Source organism: Bicyclus anynana, chromosome 4 (assembly GCF_947172395.1).
Source record: "Bicyclus anynana chromosome 4, ilBicAnyn1.1, whole genome shotgun sequence".
In the NCBI taxonomy this organism is placed as follows: domain Eukaryota; kingdom Metazoa; phylum Arthropoda; class Insecta; order Lepidoptera; family Nymphalidae; genus Bicyclus; species Bicyclus anynana.
The window spans coordinates 1599952-1624502 of record NC_069086.1 but is presented as its reverse complement, the minus strand read 5'-3'; the positions used below and the strand labels follow the sequence as shown (position 1 = coordinate 1624502).

At 36.2% G+C, this 24551-nt stretch overlaps 1 protein-coding gene across 1 annotated transcript in view; it reads left to right on the top strand.

Annotated features, from left to right (window-relative positions):
• Positions 1-14594: 14594 nt before the first annotated feature.
• LOC112044585 (inactive ubiquitin carboxyl-terminal hydrolase MINDY-4B) overlaps positions 14595-24551 on the top strand; it is a 34972-nt gene continuing 25015 nt past the window's right edge. The window contains exon 1 of the mRNA XM_024080457.2: positions 14595-14844. Within this exon, the coding sequence (XP_023936225.2) occupies positions 14679-14844 (166 nt within the window). The 5' untranslated portion in view covers positions 14595-14678. The remainder of the gene's footprint in view (positions 14845-24551) is intronic.

Here is a 24551-nt window from a genome sequence, read left to right as displayed (position 1 = left end):
AATGCTAGGAAACCTAGAGCCTGTGATTGCCACACCTTTTACCTTTTTCAAAAGCTGAGTATTTGTCAGCTCCTAATAGGTACGGTAGGCAAATATGGTTTGGATCACAGAACATAAAATCACTTAAGCTACGCTTGTCTGTTGACACAAAATCAAGTACGTAATAATGCGTTTTTTTTTATATTTTCGTCAGCATAAGTTTAGCTTAACATACTTAGCTTAAGCTTAAATACTTAGCTTAAGCTTAGCGAAAGGATGCCAAGAAGCTATGTGATATGATTTCTCTCACGATAACGTAAAAAAATCAAAATATTACATTTTAACCTGCCTTCTGAACCGGTGGTAGAATCTTTACAAATAGTCAACTGACGTGTCAAAAGTGCTTGTAAACTGAGCCTACTTGAAATAAATGATTTTTGATTTTTTGATTTAATTGGAAATTTCAGGACTACAATCTTACCTGATGATAAGTGATGATGATGATCTGCAACAAAATTTAATCTATTTGGCTAATTTGACTTTGAACCCAAATCAAAAGTTATTCAAATCCGAAAGTAGGTATACCCGTAAACGTTACAAAGTAACCAGTATGACTGGCAGTAAAATGAAATACAAACTGTATGAAATACAAACCATCTCTCACCTACAACTGTGTTGCAGGTTAAATCATCCCCTTTGATCCCGTGGGGATTGTCCCCATGCATTATACATGACCCGACTGTGTATGTGCCGAGAGCTCGAAATGTTTACCAATGTTCGTGGGAAGTTTCAAGTTCGGATCATCTACATAGCTTTAGATACAGAAAGTACGAAAATCAAAATTGTAATCTTAGATGATTTTTAGGACTCCGCACTTCAAAAGGAAAAACGGAAACCTATAAAATGACTTTGTTCTCTGTCTGTCTAAGAAGACCCTTTCTGATAAGAATTTCGGAAATGCGTGGAGATATCAAGTTGAAATTTAAACCGTAGGTATATGCTGAGCTGGTTCCTTTATCAAGGTTGTACCAAATATGACAGTGGTGTTCTGATGCTTGGACTACTTTTGGTTTTACTTGCTTAAGTGGTCTGGGTATCAGGCACTACAGTAGTGTTAAGGTGTAAAATGTGGCATAATTTTTTAATAAATGTTTTTTTTTTCTTTCTAAGGTAAGTTTTTTGCACTTCGCGAGCAGTTTACTTTTAAACCCTGGATGGACCTGAACATTCAAGTGGTTATTAAAATCTACGATCATAATATTAACTTGTGAAAAAATCAAACTTCTAAACGTAAAAAAATCCGCCGTGTATTCAGCAGAAAAAGCATATTTCGACACTTTTACCCGTTGACGTAGAACTAAGAAATTTGGCAGTAAGTAGTAGAAAACGTAATATATTAAAACTATACATTTATAATTAACTCCTAAAAACAGGGTAACTGCAATTCCAATTGCAAAAGCTCGCCAATACGATTCCTGATATATAATGATCTTACGTACGTACTTACCCGGTAGTTTAGACGACCTCATTTGTCATGTCTGTAGCGAAGTCCTGGGTCTAACTATGAAATAAGATTTTCTTTCTTCTAAGAATTTTTCAATCGGTATAAAATTCAGCCTTTGGTTGGAAAATTGGTGGCGATACACGTGGTGCCGTCAGGAATACTTAAACCACTGATCACCATTGGTCATTATTATTGACATCAAGTCGTTATAGAATTTAGCATTATCACCGCCCGCCAATTCAAATTGACGCAAGGTGGGCTTAAGCTCCATAGCCCCACTTCAATAAGGAAGGCCTGGTCTAATAGAATAAGGCTGATGATGTTGAAACATAGATTAACTTAACCGGGAAAGTTAGCGTGAAAATAATAGTTCAATTTAATCAAAATGTTAAACCTACTCTAACATGCAGCGAATCAAAACTGAATGAAATTTCGTATAGCGACGTTTATGGGCCGTAAACATGGGCCGCTTTTATTGTTTTATATACTAGCCTTCCCACACTGCGCTGCTTTAACCCGCGTAATATACATTACTTACATCTAGTTAGCTTTGGCTGTGACGTCACAGTCAGTTATGACGTCACTTGAACTCTGATAAAGATATGTTATGATGTGCGGCGATGGGCGGGCTGAAATTTATACTATACTAGTCGCGACGCCCGCAACTACGTCCACCCTTTTAACCTCCTTAATCCGGCCCTGTTGCAAAATCCGTTCTCACTGACTACCAGTCAACCCGGTCAAATTTTATATTTCTATCTCAAACGGTTTTCAAGATTTCGTGATAAGTGAATTTTCGCTATTTAGATAGAAGATGTTCTGTTCGACATTTTCACATAACTTTAATGGCCCACTACAGAGCTAAGTCTCACCACGATGTTTGTATGCAGATTGGTTTTGAGTGTTAATGTTTACTCTTGTAAACTATCAGATGCTATTTAAATCTAAGGCACAGGAGTGTAACATTATCAACTTACCAACGAGAACTTTTGCTGAGAATTTCTCGTAACAAAAGAAAAACAATTTTACTTACATACTCGTAGCTTGGAATACATAATTCAGCCTACATAGGCTTACCAATGTTCCAATGAGACAACTATTTTATACCTATTGGCTATTACATAATTTATTATCACAACAGTGTAGCATAGAGTAGAATAGGTCATTCATAATTTACAAAATACACAGGTGTTTATAATTAATTACGCTATTGTAAGTTACCATACGAGCATAGCAACGATCGTTTATTAATAGAGTGTGCTAAGTCCGTAACAGTTTCCTATTATAATACAGATATTGTAGTGATAATTTCTTATATGAGAGTAAACTGCTTCCGTAACGCGTTACGGCGACACTCTGTCTGGCTTCCTTTTCTCTCAGGCGCACGTTTAAGTTATCATTTCTGTCGAGCGTTCTGAGACACACACGTTATTTTTGCTTTTTATTAATTAATTTATTTATGTATATTATATTACTCGTTTGTTTAATAAATTATATTTATAATATTTTATATAGTAGACAGACCTCTCGCGGTTTCCCACGATTTTCGTCTCTGAGGGAATACAGACAAAAAGTTATCGCCTTTGTTAGTTGCTGGATAATTATGTGATTTATTTATTTAATTATCAAGGAATACCACATATTATATTATACAATATAATAATAATTATACAAGTCCCATTTTATCATATAATGCAAGTTAATGGATACCCAGTTTGGGCGTAGCCTTTTGTCGAGTGAGTGATAGGGAGACCGATTTTATTTTTTGTTTTCTTTATCATTCAGTTTAGGCATGTAACAAACAAAATTCACATTCGTGTTAATGAATTATTACATTTAAAATATTAATACTTAGAAATGAGCAATTTTGTTTAAGTATAGTATATTTCTAACAGCTGCACAGGATATATCTGCAGAAGCCTGAAGTTTTTGATATGAAATTCACCTCCATACCGTTGAAATATACTTTCGAAAGTATTAGAAGAAGAAGAATGAAGTAAGAGTGTGTTTTCTTTCGGCGGAACCCTAAAAAACTAACAAAATTAACGTAACGTAACGTTAAGGACGAGATTTTTCACCGTAACTAATAAACTGTATCGTACGTGAGCGAGATCCAGCGCTCGCACTAATGCGGCGAGTCGATCAACGTCACTGGCGCCCATTTATTGTCAGATTTACCTGGCTCACTGAGGGAGTGTACCACGGACTTTTATTTAGCTGAGTTTGTTGTGGCCCAATAACAGTTTCACGACCACAATTACGCTACAGCAGTTACGGATTACAGATACGAATCTACTCGTATTCTTGCATATTTTTTAACCGACTTACAAAAAGGAGGAGGTTCTACGTTCGGCTGTATGTATGTTTTTTTTTATGTGTCATTTATGGACCGATTTTAAAAATTCTTTTTTTGTTTTGAAGGGTTTGATTCCAGGGTGGTCTAATTTTTTTCATTTCAGGATCTGATAATGGCATCCTGGAGAAATCGAGGGGAACTTTCGAAAATCGTAGAGTCGGCTAGTGCGTTTGTTAGTGTTTTCATAAGGTATTTTAAGCCACTACAATTTTATGAAGGTCTGGAGTTGGTCTGACGATGGAGCTGAAACACAGACGATGGAACTCTTCAACGATTTACAGCAGGTACAGCAGGTGTTTTAACCCATTAGAGGTCAAATGAAAAGTACAAATGATATTTTGAAATAATCTTCACTTACTTATTAAAAAACAAAGAAACAAGCATGAAATTGATTTTAATTAAAGCCGTTTCTGAAAAAACCACAGAAATTTTGTAATTTAAACGGCTTGAATTAAAACATCACTGGCTTGGCACCGCCTTCAAACTCATCAGAAGGTAGCACATAGGTAAGATGTTATTTTTTGCTTTTTAGTTTAGGTTAATTTTTGAGTTGGAAGTCGCTTAAATTTTTTTTATTATTATTTTTTTTTTTAAGAATATTTATCATAGTTTTTATAATATGACCAATATTCCCATTCCCTTCCAACTAGTCGGGAATGACTGTGCTAGAAGTGGGTACGACATTAGACCAACGGGGTGAGGTTTGAATCAACACCCCTTTGTGATGAGTCCAACCGCCCTTACCGTTGAGCTATTGAGGCTATTACATATTTATTGGCTACTGACTTAAGCAGGAGGACTGTCTAAGTCAGTAACTGCTTAGACTGACTTATTCCAGAATCCAAGGAGCATTTTACATTGGATTACTATCAAGTATTTTTTTTTATTTTTTACAAGTTATCTCTTGACTACAATCTCACCTGATAGTAAGTGATGATGTTATCTAAGATGGTAGCGGGCTATCTTGTCAAGAGTAGGAAGACATTCCACACCCCTTTCGGTTTCTACACGACATCGTACCGGAACGCTAAATCGCTTGGCAGTACGTTTGCCGGTAGGGTTGTTAGTTAGTGAGTTAGTTACCACCGTACCGGCAAAAGACATACCGCAAAAGACATACACGACATCGTACCCAAGCGATTTAGCGTTTCGGTACGATGTCGTGTAGAAACCGAAAGGAGTGTGGAATTTCATCGAACTCCTAACAAGTTAGCCCGCTTCTATCTTAGATTGCATCATCGCTTATGTACTATCAGGTGAGATTTTAGTCAAGGGCTAACTTGTAAAAAAAATTAAAGTGAAATTCTCGTGGGATTCTAAACTAAGAAGTAAGTTCAGAAATAACTAAGTAAATAAAAATTTACGGGGATAAAGTTGCAAACTTGAGCTAGTATTACATACATCGATAAATGTAGTGAATTAATAGCTAAGATGTATCAAGCCAACGACCTTCGTACATGCAATTAACTCCAAGTTCATTGGAAGCGTGTTCAAATTATAAAGAGTAGGTGCGATTACCCCGTGATTGGCACATTGTGTGGGGCTTAGTGTGTAGACTACGCAGCAGTTAATAGGTTTCTTACATTCTACGAAAGCGTTAGTCAGTATTTTAGTTCTACAACACTGGTATACCTACCTATAATAAAACTGGTCGAATTCTATACATTTATTCGCAATTTGAGACTTTACTTAAACCATTTGTAACAACAAACGTTACCGTGGCATAACGGACGCCAGCGCCATCTAGAATCTATACTTATAATACGAATTCTGTACATTTTGTACATTTTGTACAGTGAAGATATTTTGAAAATTTTTATTGCAGGGCATCATTCAATCGATAATAAAGCCAAAAATATGTTTTTATTATTTTTTGTCTGTCTGTCTGTCCGTGTTTTTTTGTTATTCGGGTATCACGCTGAAACTACTGAATGAATTCAAATGAAACTTAGCACGGTTTGAGACCATAATACGGAAAAGGTTATAGGATACTTTTTACGAAAATGAAACAAGAAGGGGGTGAAATAGGGGTTAAAAGTTTGTATGGAAATCCTTCATTTTAGAGCTACAGTTTTAATTTCTTTTTCACAAATCATAAAAATATATGAAATATAATGTGATTCAAAAATGTTTAAAATTAAACCTCTTAAGTGGTGAAATAGGGCATGAAAGTTTACAATGTATTCCACGCGGACGAAGTCGCGGACGTCCACTAGTTTTTTTAATATTTCTGTTCCCCTCAAAGAAGTTTGAAAGTCTGACTTAGGTGAGTCCAGCGTGTGGGTATCGAACCCTTGACCATGAGTGTTGAGTCAGGCATTTTTACCATAGAGCATTGGGAATTCAATTTTAAGAACGTAGATACTTAATTAATATCTGTATTACTTAGGCTATAAGGTTTTTATAATATTTTTGTGTCTTTTTTAAAACAAGTTAAATATTAATAAGAAAATCTGTTGTCGATCGAGTACGTCTAAAAGTTGTCTGACTGGAGAGGTACTGTTATTGCAACTTTAACCCTCTCAATTTAAATCATTGATTTTAGCAAGTACATTTCTATACCTAACTATGATATTTTATTTTTAGCCATTGGACTGCGTCGGGATGCGCGCATCCCTGTAATTACTTAAAGATGTTTCATTGTTTTCATAACTAATGGCACCAGAAATAACACAGCCTGAAAGTGTAGCAACTCAATAAAGGAGCGGAAAAGAGATATGCAAGAAGCATTATTTTACTCATTTGATATGCCACTTTCAGAGTGTGTAGACTTATCACGTTTCAATACATATCTTTAGTTGAAACAAACTCAAAAGAACACTCAGTTATTAACCCTTCACGGTGAAGAAAGAGTGCATTAGCACTCCATATTTTCCATTAGAAGTTGAAGAGAAACAAAATTCATTTCCCGATTGTTCGACTAATGACTAGAGCACTCGAGTCGCAGTCAATTCGGTCGCCATAATGGCTGTCGGCCTTGAAATGTGACTATAAAACCCTTATACGACACTCAGGTCGATTTGTAGATGGATTGAGCACACTTGGTCGTTTTAAAAGTAGGGCGGTTCTGGTTTGATCGTCTAAGCTGATTAAACAATATGATACATTTAGTTTAGGTATCATTTACGTTGATTCCATTTCAGTTGGGTTCATCATCATCATCATCATTATCAGCCGATAGACGTCTGCTCGACATAAGCCTCTTGCATGGACCTCCAAGCAAAACGATTTCACCACCAGCATCCAGCGGCTTCCTGCAATTAACAGTAAGGTTCATCATTGTCAGCCGATGGATGTCTGCTGGACATAGGCCTTTTGCATGGACTTCCAAACAAAACGGTCTCGAGCCGCCAGCATCCAGCGGTTCCCTGCAACCGCTTGATGTCTTCGGACCAACACTGCGCTTTCCGGTGCGGTCTCGCCATTGCAGCACCTTGGGACCCCAACGTCCATCGGCTCTTCGAACTATGTGGTCTGCCCATTGCCACTTCAGCTTCGCAACTCGTTGAGCTATGTCGGTAACTTTGGTTCGTCTGCGGATCTCCTGATTTCTCATTCAATCACGCAGAGAAACCCCAAGCATAGCTCGCTCCATCGCCCTCTGAGTCACTTTGAGCCTTCTAAAAAGGCCCATAGTTAGTGACCAAGTCTCGGATGTTCGGATGTTCGATCTGTTTGATAACCTACGGATCCGAACAGTAGGGTTACCGGGGATAAAATATTCTACTCTATAATGATAAATATCAGAAGTATAACTTTATAACCGAGTTATTATTAACCGAGGTATTATTAACCGAGGTATTATTAACCAAGTAGGTACTTTTATAGTTTTTATTTTTATTGTGGGTTATGTAGGTATTAGATGTATGTATTATACAGCAGGAAATTCCTTCAAAATTCACTGTTATGGAATGTGCGAGTGAATACTGAATGAGTAAATACAAACACAAATAAAATTTGCATTCATTCGATGAGAAAAGAGCAAACAGTAATATTTTCGGATAGCAGAGTACTTTAAGTGTCTGAGTATTTACTCGTAAATTCGTTTACTTAAAATTAAAAGATATAACGGAATTTAACGTTTGCAAATGGAAATTTTAATTTTGTACATAATGTTCATTTTGTACGTTATTTACATTAAAAAAAAATACCAAATTGAAATGTGAATAAGTCATTTCATAACTTTTATTGATCGGATCTAAAGTAGATTTCTTAACATTTAATATATTTAACAGTACAGACTACGCATTATCTTTATTTCTAGCAGCATTGCCATTTCATAATTGCCAACATCAGCGGCTTTGGTAAATAAAATTAGAGAAAATAGGTAGTTAGGTAACAGAAGTCGTTAATAATTAATGATAATGTCCTATATAGCTTTGTCGTTAACTTGTACCGACGTATTATTTTCTTGCGAGACAATGCTCTGTATTTGATTTTCTATATTAATAATAATAGATGCGACCACGGCTCTACTTTGGACATTTTGGTACGCCTTTTTTACGTAGTCGAGTATTTTTAAACTTTTTACTTTTGGACTGTACTTAAACTAATAAAACATTTATTTAAAAAATATCATATGTCTTAGAACCTTGGGGAAGTTCCAATTATTACTTATTAGGTACGTGAATATATGTTTATCAATTTTTCAAATTGATTTTTTTTTAAATTGTATTAACGGGCAAATTGTAAAAGTTTCAAGACCAGCCAAGCGACGTACAATACAATAGAAAAGAAGACTTTTTAACACCTCATGTAAAACGAGCTACAAAACATCGCGAAGTTCCGACAGTTTATTCACACCTAAACTGTGGACGATTGTAGACTGATACACTTAGTAAGGGCCCCAATAGTTTAGTTTTAGTCTCACTTGTAATGTAATTGCACTGAAATGAGTAGTAATTGGAAAAACTTGAAACTCAATGTGGCACAGAGTAAAGAATGCAAATTACATAAATACCTTAACCAAAACAGGGAGTACCTTAAGAATAATAGAGGTAAGTAGATCTTTAATCATTTTAATCTGTAGGTAACCATAGAACATTTTAAACGAATGCAGTTATAGCTTTATCGTGTATTGAATCTATACATGTTTCTAAAAAAATATTAGTATTGTGATCATCAAGATAAAGGCAAACCTAACGGTTTTGTTTGTTAAACTTTTAATCTTTAATTTGTTTTAATCAGTAGGTACTTACTGAAGTGGTTTAGTGTTTGCTCTACCTTAGACATAAGTTGAAACCTTTCTTTATAAGACTATTTGTTATACGTCATGTTTATTACGTGTCAAATACGTATACAAATACCTACACTAAACTAATGGATAATAATGGAAATACATTTGGAAACTAAATATTGACCTCTAATAATCAATATTTAATGTTCAATTTTCAACGATTAGGTGAATTCATTATTATTATTACCTGCTTGGTTGAATATTATGTTATTGTATCTTCATTATTTTAAACGGCTTCCGAAATTTGACACGTAATTCTAAATTCCATTAAGTTTCATTGTATTAACACATTCCATTAAACAATTATTTATTGGATCAAATTAATTGAATTGTGTTAAACACAAAATGCTTCCTATCATATATTGTCGCTAATTGAATTTTATGTTAACGTCATTGATTTACTAAACATATAGATATCCTCAAATTTAAATATTCAAATGAGAGTTATTTCTTGAATATGGGTTTAAAAATTACCTTTACACATGTATGCAATAAATATGTAGGCTCGTGATACCTTAGTGGACATGACTTCTGCCTCTGATTCCGGAGGGTGTAAGTTCGAATTCGGTCAGGGGCATGCACCTCCAACTTTTCAGCTGTATGCATTTTAAGAAATTAAATTATCACGTGTCTCATACGGTGAAGAAAAACCAAAAAAAGAAAAAAAAATGAGGAAACCAGCATACCTGAAAATTTTCTTGATTTTCTGCGTGTGTGAAGTTTGCCAATCCGCATTGGGACAGCGGACTATTGGCCCCCACTCATTCTGAAAGGAGACTCGAGCTCAGCAGTGAGCTGAATATGGGTTGATAATGATGATATGTATACAGTGGATGTATACTTACAGTTGGAAATACCTCCAGTTTTGTATAGTTAGTGTACTATAATGTTCACGTTCACATCGTAAAGACTGTACTAGAAGTGGGCTTATTAGCATAACCATTCACATTATGAGAGAAGACTCGTGCTCAATAGTGAGCCGAATATGGTTTTAGCAGTGGCGAAGAATGGAATTTAGATGATAATATATAAATATTTTCCCAAAAGAAAAGTAAACTCAATACAGTGTTATACAAACTCTGGTTTCTCGTATATCTAGATACAGTACAACAATGAATATGTATAGATTTTTAAAGGTAACCCGGCGGGAATCGTCTTGCATGAACTCTTCGCCGTTGGTTGTAGTGATGATGATGATATAAAGTAGTGTACATTTCAAAGATTTTTATATCAATGGTTATAATGCATAATTTTCAATAAACCGCGATGTAAATAGGCAATTAGGTCGTGGGATGCACAATAAATTTGAATTTTATATATTTTTAACGGTGAAATAACTTTATGTTAATAGCACTTGGTAAGTGGGGTGCATTATGTAAACAAACAACCACAAGCCCGCTTGCCTGGTTTTCCGCTTCATTGTCTTTCGGATAATAACGTTAAGGGGATTGCTATAGTCTGGAAAGTTCGTTGATAACACTCCCATGATATGCGGGCGACAGCGGGAAACACTGCGCGGGTGTGAAAGTTATGTGTTTAGATTATAAGGTTATGTTGGCTGTGTTAGTTGCGTTACCCGATTTGTGGTTCCAGCTGAAAATCAGCGCTACGTGGCCTAATTTTAATGGTTATGCTGACCTGGGGCCATTTTCTGGGTTATGCCACACATCGTAGGGTATTGTCCTGGATGACTTGCTGTGCTGGTGATATTGTGATGTGTGGCATTTCGAAATAACGCATTTGTCTTTATTTCCTTCGAATCGTGCGTGCGGGGAAGTGACGTTCATAAGTCGTGGGTTTTTCATTCATCGTTACACGCCGGCCTGCGCGCAACATCAGGAGTGTTATGAACGAAGTTGCCAAGCTATAATGGCAAATCGCAAAAATAACTTTATTTATCTAAACTGATTTTTTTAAAAATCAGAATATTTGCCATATCTTTTAAATATGACCAATATTCCATTTCTCCTCCAACTAGTCGGGAAATACTGTATTAGGAGTAGGTACGACAATAGACCAACGGGGCGGGTTCAACCCACCACCCTTTGGTGATGAGTCCGACCGTCCTTAACGTTGAGCTATTGAGGCTCGTAATTTTAGGTACGTGTAAATATACCTATTAGCACTTCAGAAAATCTATCACAGTTCAAACCTCGAAATAAATCACAGTCAGACCTCTTAATTTAACATATACAGTGCAATTTAGTAGGCCTTGATATCAGCTATCACCCTGTAAAGTATCGTAATATTTACGGGACATCCTGTATGTATCTATTAATTTGTATTGATTTACTAACTTACAAGATAAGATTGATATTTTTCCAAGACTTTTTGTGTAAACATGTTATACAAAAGACGAAATAACAAATAGCACTAATTTATACGTAAAAAGAGATCGACAAAAAAAGGGCAGGAGATAAGAAATGGTGGCTGAAATTGGACGTCACTCGATTGTATTTTTCCTTGAAGAAGGCATAGATATAAGATTACCCAAGATACAATAATGATACTAGGGAGACGAATATCTTAGTATTCCATAGCCGGGTCTATCGTACGGCACAGATATAAATTTACTGGGAATGTAGGAATTTTGTTTATGACCATGTCAACACTCACCTTTTACGCTTGTGTTGTTCTTTCTCCTTAGCAAAATTTGGTAAGATCCTCTTTGAACAGCTTTGGATAGCTGTTCTAATATTTTGCTGCAGTTCTAGTGAGGTGTATTTATGCAGATTATAGAAAGATTCCTGGTATTATAATAGTTTTGCTTGAGGCAATCTTCTATATTCTTACTGCGACGACGACGACCTTAACAATGTTAGGTCGTGTCAAAGTCAATACTTTGAATGGAACGTAAAAAAATTAAATAGTAGGTAATGGTAGGTACAAATTGATTTGCCTCTATTTCGTGGTGTCGTTTTTGTAAAACTTATCGGGAATCTATTATAAAACTTAAATATCGATGAATTCTGTGTTGTTCTGTAAACCTTCTGTACTTTCTTATGAATAAATGAATTATTATTATTATTATTATTATTATTCTCTATGTGTCGGTGAGTGTTGTATATCAGTAAGAAAAGTCTGCAGAGGGCCCTAATAGAGGTGATTTCGAGATATGGTTATATTACCCGACCACCAGATACATAAGATACATTATTATTTTCACATCGCCATCGCCATAAAAAGTAATCTTTTTGTGACTGTCTGTTTTAACGCCTAGCTTCAATAAAACACCACAACATTCAATTTTATATTAGTAGAACCTCGCGGTTTCACCCGAGTACTTCCCATTTCTATCAGATTACAGGGATAAAATATAGCCTATGCTACTTCCTGATAGTGTTGCTTTCTATTGGTAATTGCTGAATAAGGTCCAGTGGGTAGTTTTGAGTTTATTAATTTTGAATTAGTGTCCACGACTGACTCGGTGACTTTTAAAGTCACAGTCTTTAAGTGTTACTTATATAAGTAATATAAGTATAACTTTATAAAGTCAATACAGTATATCTATCCGGGAAGTCCGCTTGGTTTTATATATTGTGGTGGAAAGATGACAGACGCGTTTGTGTGTATAAATTGAAGGCCCATTTCGTTCGTTTCGTTCGTTAAGAACATTAAATTTTAATATTCAAAACGTTTGTTTTTACTAAAGCCAAAAAGAGTTCCAAAAGTAGACAAACAATACCACCATATAAAGAGAACGTTCACATACAAAATTTTTAAAAGCATATAATGATAGCAAACAAAACTTACATTAAACGTACATCCAAGAATTATATTATTATTGTGTCTTACGATAAGCCCTATTGCACACATCCAAAGCTGCGGTGTATCACTAGCTAGGTAAATTGAATTCAAAAAAAGCTTGGATTTATTGAAAAAGAAAAATGTTTTGTTTTGCAACTCAAAAACAACTCTCGTAGCTCTGATTTATTTGTCCACATAAAACGGAATATATTTTTTAAAAATAATATCCCTGTGTTACATAAAATATATCCCTAGAATTTTAAACTATGAAGCTAGCTAAAAGCTTTGTCAAAGTCGCAGCGAACGCGAAAAAATATCAATTTGTAACGTCGGCGTCCTGCCATTTCCACGTGCAAAGCTGAATATTTAAGCAACCATCCGTACAAGGATATTTAAAAAATACATACATGACAGAGACGTCACAGTTAAAATGTGTTTAGTGAATTAAGTGCATTGACTGTGATAGCCACGGGTATTAACTGAATTTTTTCAAGCGTAAATTAAATGGATAGATTTACTTTCGGCATAAAGTTTTATCAGCATTGCTGTCACGAGCGGAAGTACCGAGCCACTGTTATAAATTATGTTCATTATTGTAAATTGATTGATGATGATAAATCATTTTCATTTCAATGGTATTGCAAATAATTGTGAGGCTATACTCAAATCTGACATGGCCTCGCCACTCAGACAATATGCACCCATCAGTCGTGTGTATTTATGGATGGTTTAGACACAAGGATTGTAGGTTTCATATAGTTAATGACATTATATCAGTTGACATATATTGACAGTATGTATTAAACATACTAGCAATACTGGAAATAGCTATAGAATCAGTAGCGACAGTGAAGTAAATGTATATAACCTCAAAAATATATTATAGTATTATATCAACAAGCCACACAAGGGGCGTTATAACACAAAACATGATCTAAATCTTAGTATGAAAGCTTTCTGTGTCCACTCTAGCATTTAGTTGTAAATCTTTACGCCCCATACGAATAACGCAAATTGTGATTTGCATAAGCATTCTGCGCCACATTGTGTTTGGTGTTCACAGAATTATTCCGCTATTTGCGGCGTTCGCACCTGCACATCGTTTTATCTTTATGGCCTTTGTTTAAATTTACGAAATCGAGCGGCACAAAGCATTTTCACCTTCACATAACAAGCCGATATGAATATCGATCTACAAACACCTACAGGTTACATCATCTGTCCATTTTGATTTCAGTTACGCCTTTCTAGCATATTTATATCATCCTTATATTAAGTTTCAATATTTGCTTTTGTTTCTATAATTAAATGTTTAATAATAATTAATACCCAAGTATTCTGGTTGCATAGCAAGTCTTTTACTTTTCATTTTCTTCAATACTTAATTTTAATTTATACATAGATACTATTTTTATCTTCTTTATTAGTTATATCTTTGTATATATCACCAAAGGGCTTATGCAGTATATTATTGTCTCCAACTAATATCATTGTTTTTTTAATATTTGATGCAATTTTAAAATAACATTTTAAAATGTAATGAAGTTTTAATATATCTATTAATTCCAGCTGCATTAGTTTTAATACTTATATATTTCTTTATTATTTAAATATTTATACTTCATCTTAATTTCAATTATTTCAATGGTTTTTCTAAATTCTTTTATAATTTAATTTTCCAAATGGTTTTGCTTAGGTATTTTTGAATATTGTGCCTTCATTTCCATTATTTTCCTTTGGTTTTCCTTATTTCATTTGATTATATCATTATATTATTTCATTTAGTAAACACATTATTCGTGTAAATATAATTTAGTGTAAATAAAATTGGGCACCAGTAGTAGTAAAACACTAAAATGGATCCCTTAACGAGATTCCTCGTGTACAACAAAATACCAGTATCAAAATACAGCATGACGTATGAAGCTATGAGATCAGAGAAAAAACAACAAAAACAAAAAGGCGCGGAAATCGATAAGAGGCTTCTGCTTTTGTCACCAGATCTCGGAAGGATGTCGGACGGTAAGTTTAGATGGTTTAAGTTTGCTTGCTCCAATAATCAGTATTTTTTACTAGTTACCCGAACTACGTATTGATAAATGATTATAAGAGAGAACAAGAGAGAATAAGAATCATTTATTTGCAAGAAACATTACATTTAGCTATACAAAGATGTTCTTATGTATTAGGTAACAATGTTTCACCATTAATAGGTATACAAATGTAGGATTGGAGAACGGAACGTAGCATGGAGAGAGCGAGCAAGTGTGTGTGTGTGAGAGGGATGCAAGAGAGGTTTGGAAGATGGCGGATTACAAGCGAACGACGACAGAGTGCTGTGCATAATTAAAATTAAAATAAAGTGCTTAAGACGAAGATATATCCCGTATTTCTTTTAACCAATATCCCACAGTTTTGGGGGCTCGTCCGGGATATAAAAGAAATACGGATCACGACGATTTACGACGATGTCACTGAAAGACGTGATTGTGGAAAAGTGTGTTACGGACGACGACCACGCGGACTTCACAATGGCGGCGTTATTTCTGGATGGAATTCCTAAGTTCAGCGGAGATGACAAGACGTTATCATCATCGAAGTGGGCGCAGGACATCGAGGATAATGCTGAAATATTCAGATGGACAGCACAGCAAAAATTAATATTTGCACGAAGGTCACTTATAGGCACGGCGGCCCTGTGGCTCAGGAGTGAAAAAGCATTCAAGACGTACGATGACCTTAAGGCGGCAGTGCAGAGAGAATTTCCAGATACCGTTAATATCAAGGAAATGCACGAACTTATGACGTCCCGCAAGAAACGACGAAATGAATCATATTATCAGTATATGTTACACATGAAGGAGTTAGCACGCAGAGCAAAGTTTCCGGATTATGTAGGCGTGCAATACATAATAGATGGCATTCAAGATCATGAATCAAACAAATCTATACTATACGGTGCTACGTCTTACCCGGCGCTGAAAGAAAAAATAGTTTTGTATGAAAAAATGAAATCGAAGTCGAGTGCGAGTCATACTAAAAGTATACCTATAACTAAGCCGGATAGTGTAACTACAAGTGAAAATAAAATAATAAGTGAGCGGTCAGATCAACATAAAGGTCAGAATAGAAGGTGTTTTAATTGTGGTGATCGTTCCCACATAGCAAGGATGTGTCCAAACGGGATAAAGTGTTTTGGTTGTAATAATTATGGACACAGGAACGGACCTGAATGTAAATTAAATATGGCGTCTGCAAGACCAAGTTCATCGAAAATAGAAAACAAAACAGGCGACGCAAGCGCCAGCGGCAGCGCGTCAGTCGGCGGATCGGCGAAACAGTATAATATGCACTATGGCATTGTGACAGATAGCCAACCTAACGAAAATCGAACTGTCAGTGTCATGTCACGATCGGCGTCTGCGGCGGACTTTGACGTAATGCAAATTCAAAATAAAATTATGCCCGGAAAGCCTATGAAAGAAGTTACAGTGAAAGAATTTACAATGAAAGCATTGGTGGATACGGGCAGCGACGTAAATTTAATATCTCACGAGTGTTTTAACGCGATCGGCGCGAGAATTTCCGAAGATTATTTATGTTTAACGGGACTCGGACATACGCAAGTGAAATCTTTAGGCAAAGTGTTGTTTAACTTAACTATTGACGATGTAGAATTTAAAGACGTGTTATTTCATATTGTTACTAAAGATGTTATGCCATTTCATATGATATTAGGACAGGAATTCTTAAAAAATATAACCATGATAGTAAATGGGGATAAAGTTGTGTTTTTGAAAGAATGTGAGGGTTGGATGTCGAAGTTGTCTTGTTTTTCAGATTCTATTATAGAAGTTGATCATATCTTGGACCCAAATGTGAAACAACGGGTGTTACAATGCATTCAAAGTTATAACCCGATTCAAGTGAAAGAGGCACCCATCCAGTTGAAGATTATTCTCAAAGACGACATTCCTGTTAAACAGCGGCCTCGAAGATTATCTTTGGTTGAACAAAAATTAGTGGATGATCAGGTTAGTGAGTGGCTAAGTACAGGAATAATTCGGGTGAGTTTTTCAGAATATTGTAGTCCCTTGGTACTAGTCACAAAAAAGGATGGTACAGTTAGGATTTGTGTAGATTATCGCTTGATAAATAAGAAAATGATTATAGATGAGTTTCCATTACCAGTTATTGATGACATGATTGATAAATTGCATGGCGCTAAGGTTTTTAGCGTCTTGGATCTTAAGAATGGATTTTTTCATTTACGAGTGTCGGAAGAGTCAGTTCAGTACACATCATTTGTCACAAATAATGGCCAGTACGAGTTCCTTAGAGCTCCCTTCGGCTTGTCTATATGTCCCAAATACTTTATGAGGTTTGTTAGTATTATATTTAGAGATTTAATAGCACAGGAGATTATGATGATTTTCATAGATGATATTCTAATTATAGCAAAAGACGAACAACAAGCTGTCGAAAGACTCCAGTTGGTGTTAAAAGTAGCTTCAGAGTATGGTTTGCAGATTAATTGGAAAAAGGCTAACCTTATTAAACGTGAAATTGAATATTTAGGTCACAACATAAAGGACGGAGAGATAAAACCAAGCTCAGAGAAGACTAATGCTGTATTAAAGTACCCAGAACCTAAGGACATCAAACAGCTTCAAAGTTATCTTGGTTTGACCTCATATTTCAGGAAATATATTGAAAATTATGCTTTAATTGCTAAACCACTTACAGATTTATTGAAAAAAGAAAATGAGTTTATTTTTAACGATGAGCAAAGACGAGTATTTCAGATACTAAAGGAAAAGTTGGCTACTAGTCCGGTGTTAAAGATTTTTGATCCAAAATTGAAGACGGAGCTACACACAGATGCTTCTAGTGTAGCATACTCAGCTATTTTGATGCAGTATTGGCCTGATTCAGGACTTCACCCAGTTCATTATATGAGCTGCAAGACAAACAGTGCTCAGAGTAAATATTCAAGTTATGAACTCGAAGCCTTGGCAATTGTTGAAGGTGTAAAGAAATTTAGACATTATCTGTACGGGATACACTTTAAAATAATTACGGACTGCAAAGCATTTGAAATGACTTTAAAGAAGAAGGACTTAACTGCAAAAGTGGCAAGATGGGTTTTATTCCTCACGGAATATGATTTTGAAGTCGAACATCGCTCAGGATCAAGAATGAGGCATGCTGATGCATTAAGTCGATATCCTCATGTAGGGTTAATAACCTTGAGTGATAAGTTGAGACAAGCTCAGAATCAAGACGAAGGGCTTATGGCTATAAAAAAGATATTGAAAGATAGACCATATTATGACGATTATTGGATAGAAAATGATTTGCTTTACAAAGGAGAAAATAAATTACTTGTGATACCAAATACAATGGAAAAAGAAGTTTTAAGAAGAGTTCATAGCAATGGACATTTTTCTAAGAAGAAAATGAAAGAATTAATTGTAAAAGAATATTACATAACAGGATTGGATAAGAAGATAGAAGATTTTATTGTTACTTGTATTCCATGCTTGTTAGCCACAAAGAAGGAAGGAAAACAGGAGGGTTTCCTGCATCCAATAGAAAAGGAAAGCATACCATTGGATACGATTCATTTAGACCACGTAGGACCGTTAACCGTCACCAGTAAGCAGTATAATTATATATTGGCCATAGTAGATGCCTTCACCAAGTTTGTATGGTTATTCCCAACTAAGTCTACATCAAGCAGAGAGACTCTAAATAAATTGGAAATCTACCAGCAGGTTTTTGGAAATCCACGAAGAATTATAACTGACAAAGGTACAGCGTTCACCAGCCACGAGTTCACTGATTATTGTAAGGCAGAGAATATACAACACCTAACAATTACAACAGGAGTTCCTAGAGGCAATGGACAGGTGGAAAGAATTAATAAAATTATTATTCCATTATTAACGAAGTTGTGTATAGAAAAACCTAACCAGTGGTATAGACATGTAAGTCGAGTACAAAGAGCTATCAACAGTACGTTCCAGAGGAGTATAAATACAACTCCATTTGAACTTTTAATTGGCACAAGAATGAGAACAAAAGAAGACTTAAAATTACAAGAATTATTACAGGAAGAAGGAATAAAAAATTATGATGAAAATAGGGAGGAACTTAGAAAACAAGCTAAGGAACAAATACTTAAAATCCAGGATGAAAATACAAGGAATTTTAATAAGAAGAGAAAAGAAAGTTGTAAATATAATATTGGAGATATTGTTGCTACGAGGAGGACTCAGTTTGGCTCTGGTTTGAAATTAAAACCGAAATACTTAGGACCATATAAAGTGATAAAAGTCAAGAGAAATGATCGGTATGACTTAGAAAAGATAGATAGTTCATCAGAAGGCCCTATTAAGACTTCTAGTGCAGCTGATTATATGAAAAGATGGCCTCAAGGTGAAGATATTCTAGAATAGGTAAATATTAGTTGATTTTCATGAAAGGTGATGAATGAAATACAGATTTTCATATTTTAATATTTCTTTATTAGTTGTTATGGTTTGTAGGTACTTATCTACATTAAGAGGTACAATGTAAATTTTAGTATACAGTTTAAAAGTCTTGGTTAACTTACTGTATTTGAAATGGCAAGTAGATTTTCTCTTATATGATTTCTTTTAAGTACAATTTACCAGTTAAAGTTGTTCAGTATTTGTTAAGGTTGTAACACTTGGTACATGAGATTTCACATTGTGTAACCTATGTTTACTGTGTAATATGATGTTAAAGTAACCTAATGTCTTAAAGAATAATTTTGTAAAGGCTGTTTACCTGAAACTTTTATGTATCTTTTGATTGTACTATATTAGTTGTTTAGATGTTAATATTAAATATTGTATGGAGTGTTATGGTGAATGAAAGATGATGATTTTGTATTGAATGATGAAACATAATGAAAGAGACATGTCTGAGGACAGACATGATCAGGATGGCCGATTGTAGGATTGGAGAACGGAACGTAGCATGGAGAGAGCGAGCAAGTGTGTGTGTGTGAGAGGGATGCAAGAGAGGTTTGGAAGATGGCGGATTACAAGCGAACGACGACAGAGTGCTGTGCATAATTAAAATTAAAATAAAGTGCTTAAGACGAAGATATATCCCGTATTTCTTTTAACCAATATCCCACACAAATGTTTATTGTTTAATTAATTTAATTAAAATTTAATGACATTAAGTTTAAAAGAAATATAATAAATACTATTTTTTTGAAGCATCAGCAAAGTACTCTTCTATAGAGTAGTAACATTTTTCTATTAGAAACTTTTTAAGATTTTCTTTAAGTGTAGGTTTGCTTATGCTATTATTATTATCAATTATCTACTACATTTTGAAGGTAATCAACAGTTGTCACAGCAATTCATTTAACAAGAAGAGCAATGTATGTACACACAACATTTAGTTTGTTTTTGTTAGGCAAACTGAATTCAAATAAGAAACTATATCTCTAGATATAAACATATTTTATGAAGGTCACATTCCACGATGCAAAATACACTGGTGTTTCCCGTTGTGAATAAGCGCAGCTTAAAGCAACTTACGCTGCAATTACATGTTGCTTATCAAAGTGATCACGAAGATTAGTTTGATGGAAGCATAATATCGCCGACGGGGTTGTGGTGTAAACTTCTGCGATATTCGAACCGCGAAACCCTGTTTCACGACTTGGATATGGTAGCTTTTCATTAAATAAAAGTTTCTTACCTGAATAAGATCTTAAATAATTAACATTATGGTTGAGATTTGCGTTTCTAAGATTCGTGATTCTTGAAATTATATTGCACTTATGTTTTTAGCTTCAACATCGAAAAAAGGCCTAACTTCTTAACTTTAAAGATTTGATTTTAACTCTTATTCTCTTTCATTTCTCCTTTTTATATTAGTTAATTTTTAAGATAACTATATATCTAAACGCTTTATATTTTCAGTGAATTCCTCCTCCGTGAGTCGTATTCCTCATGTGTGAGGGTCGTGACCACCTCCATCTCTAATCCTTGTCTTTAGGATGGTATGCCATTCTTTCCTATCTCCGGCTACGTGAAGAGCATCGTAAACTGTGGACTCGAGTGTAGTGCGGACCTGGTCGGACCAACGCATCGGGCTGCGCCCCCGCGATCTTTTTCCTTCCACCTTGCCAGTAATTACTAATTTTTCCAGATTATCTCCGTCTTTCCTGGCAATGTGTCCGAAGTACTCTAAAATACGCTTGAGGCATATGGTGGAGAGTCTAATTTTAACCTTGAGTTGGGCAAGTATAGATGCGTTAGTCCGAAATGCAGTCCATGGAATCCGGAGCATTTTCCTCCAACACCACATCTCGAAAGCGTCAATCCTTTTGCGGTCTGCAGATTTTAAGGTCCACGTCTCAGCCCCATAGAGAAAGATGGAAAAGACGAGTGTGCGAACGAGTTTTATTTTAGTTCTCAGCGAGATGTTACGGTCTTTCCAAGTTTTATGTAGCTGAGACATGGCACTCTTGGCCATCCCAATCCTTCTTCGTACGTCCAGTTCACAGGAGCCATTATTCGTGATGGTGGATCCGAGGTACACGAATTCTTCAACAAAATGTAGGTTGAGTGCACCAGTGAAACCTAAGGTATGTGATCTATCTATGACCATGATTTTGGTTTTGTCTTTGTTGATAGATAGGCCCAAGTTAATGCTGACTCGTTCCATTCTCTCCAGCAATGTGCACATTTCTGCTTCATCTGCGGCCAGGAGCGTAGTATCATCTGCATATCGGAGGTTATTTAATTTTGCTCCACCAATGCGTACGCCTCCTTCCCACTGGTCGCAGGTATGCCTCATAATGTACTCGCCGTATGCGTTAAATAAAATAGGCGAGAGAATGCAGCCCTGACGCACTCCTTTGCAAAATTTGAAAGGTTGGGACATCATTTCGTCAATTCTGACTACGCCTTGACTTTTGCAATATAGATTTTGAATCAGCGCAATGAGATGGTCCGGCACGCCGAGTTCTCCCAACACTCTCCATAGAGAGTCCCAGTTGACGCAGTCGAAAGCCTTACTGTAGTCAACGAAGCACATGATGACCGGCGTATTGTATTCATAGGCTTTCTCAATGACCTGTCTAACATTTAAAATTTGTTCACGCGCACCCTTACCCTTTACAAAACCTGCCTGCTCCTGTGGGATTTGCCAGTCTAAATAATGGCGGATACGTCTGTTAAGAATGTGGAGCAGGATTTTACTTGCATGAGATATGAGTGCTAAGGTGCGGTAGTTGTCACATTGCTTAGTGGATCCCTTTTTGTGAATTGGGAGAACGGTCGAGTCTGTCCAATCTTCAGGCCAATTTCCAGTAGTCCAGATGTTACTGCATATTTCGTGGAGTACCTTTATACCGGATTCACCAAGAGATTTTAAATGTTCTGCAGCTATTCCGTCAGGTCCTGGGGCTTTCCGCGTTTTGAGCAGATTGAGAGCAGCACATACTTCAGAGAGGAGGATATTTGGCTCCCTATCTAAGCTGTTCCAGTTGTTTGTAGGTCTCATTGTGTTTCCGGGTGCATCGCCACCGTACAGCTGTTCACAGTAGCAGCGCCATCTTTCAGCGACCTCTTCTAACTGATGTAAGGGAACGCCGTTTTCGTTATGGATAGTCCATGTTTTTGGCCTAAACTTCCTGGTTAGCAGTCGGACCTTTTTAAAGAGGTCTGCCGTTTGGTACTTTAAGGAGTGATCTTCAATGTCCATGCAGATTCCTTCTATATATTTGTTTTTGTCATGTCTGCAGGAATCATCTATAGCTTTACACAGCTCCTCATACTCCTTTCTAACTTCTGGATCTTGAAGGCCTTTCACTTTAATATCCTTCCTACTGCGTGTGAGTTCCCAGGTCTTCTCAGAGATCCAAAGAGATTTCTTGGGCTCGTATGCATTGGTTTTACGAATCGTACCTAGAGTATCATTGATAAGTGTTTTTAATTGGTTCCACGCTGAATCAGCAGAACTAGTGTCTAAGGACATTGATTGAAGCTTATCTTCTACAGTCTGACCAAACAAGATTCTTTCTGCGTTACTTAGTTGTCTTGTATTTACGGTGAGGCGTTTTCTAGGTGATTTTAACCGCAACGCAAAACTGGCCACAAGAAGAACATGATCTGTTCCGCATTCAGCACCAGGAAACGTTTTAACATTTTTTACAGAGGATCTCCAGCGGGTGTTAATAAGTATGTAATCTATTTGATTCCGGTACCTATCGCCTGGAGATTTCCACGTATATAGGCGTCTAGGGTGGTGTTGAAAGCAGGTGTTTAATATTACAAGGTGTCTACTTGTGCAGAAATCAATCAATCTCTCGCCACGTTCGTTCCTTGAACCAAGTCCATAATGTCCCACGGTTTCGCGTAGATGTTCATCGGCCGTTGTGTTACCCACTTTTGCGTTCCAATCACCGAGAATCATGGTTATTTCTCGATTCGGAATTGAGTCTAACGTTTCCTCTAGCTTCCCGTAGAACGTTTCTATCTCTTCCTCAGATGATTGCGAGGTTGGAGCATAAATTGAAACTATATTCAAAGTGCACGGTTTGGTGTTTAGTTTCATTGTAACAATGCGGTCTGATACTGGGTTATATCCAAGGACATATCCATTCAACCTATCCGGCACCAAGATACCTACTCCATTTGAGCTGGAATTATCTGAGCCAGAGAAATAGAAGGTATTCCCCATAGAAGTCTTGTAGTGACCATATCCTTGCAAATGGGTCTCGCTTATAGCCAGTATGTTAATTTTGTGGCTAACCATTTCTTTTTCCACGATGCATAGCTTTCCTGGTTTGAGTAATCCTCTAACATTCCAGGCTGCTATACGCTGGTGTTCGCGTATCGATGTTTTAAAATGTTTAGAGGTGATTGATGCGCTTGCTGCTTCTCCGTACGGAGCTTCGGTCGCATATTTCACACCATCCAGCCCGGGTACCGAATGGCGCCGAGTGTTAGTCGGATTGTCCAACAAATCGCTCTCTTTACTTTGTGTCTTCATTGTTGATGTGGTGGTTTTCTTGGGAATATAATCACGGTGGGTTCCCTCGTCCTTCCGGATCAGTCTTTTAGAGGTCATTTACTCCTCTCGGTCACTGGTTACCGCTTCATGGGCGCTAGGTGGCCATGGTGTTGTCAGGATATTTCCCGCCGCCTGAGACTCGGCGTTGACCTTTTACGGTAGGTATGGTCTCTCCTGACCAACCCTCCTCCTTTTGCATCCGGGCTTGGGACCGGCAATGGCGGAGTTGTTCAGTGAATTACTATCTCACAAAACTACTGCCTAATTTATATTCAGTATCTTTGCAAAACATTAATTATTATTCTCATCAGTCATTTCATACTCTGTAATAATAAGAATAAATATCGTAAGAGTTTCAACAAAAAAAAAATAACAACTTTGTGAAGTAAAAAATCCGTTAGTCAAGAGTTGCTTCATTCCCATATTTTGTATTATTAAAATCGTGGCTTACGTTTTTGTTTCACGTCATCAGGCTAGAAATAGTGTTGTAACAATAAAGTTTGCCTACCACTGAAACTATGCTTCAGTATATTTACAACTTGTTTAACTATGTCTCATTGTTTTTATAGCCCATAGTTTTATAACCGTGTTGTTTCAACCACCTTTAATACAAACTTATCAAATAAACTTAGTTTTAAGTGCTGGAAGACATTGTGTGT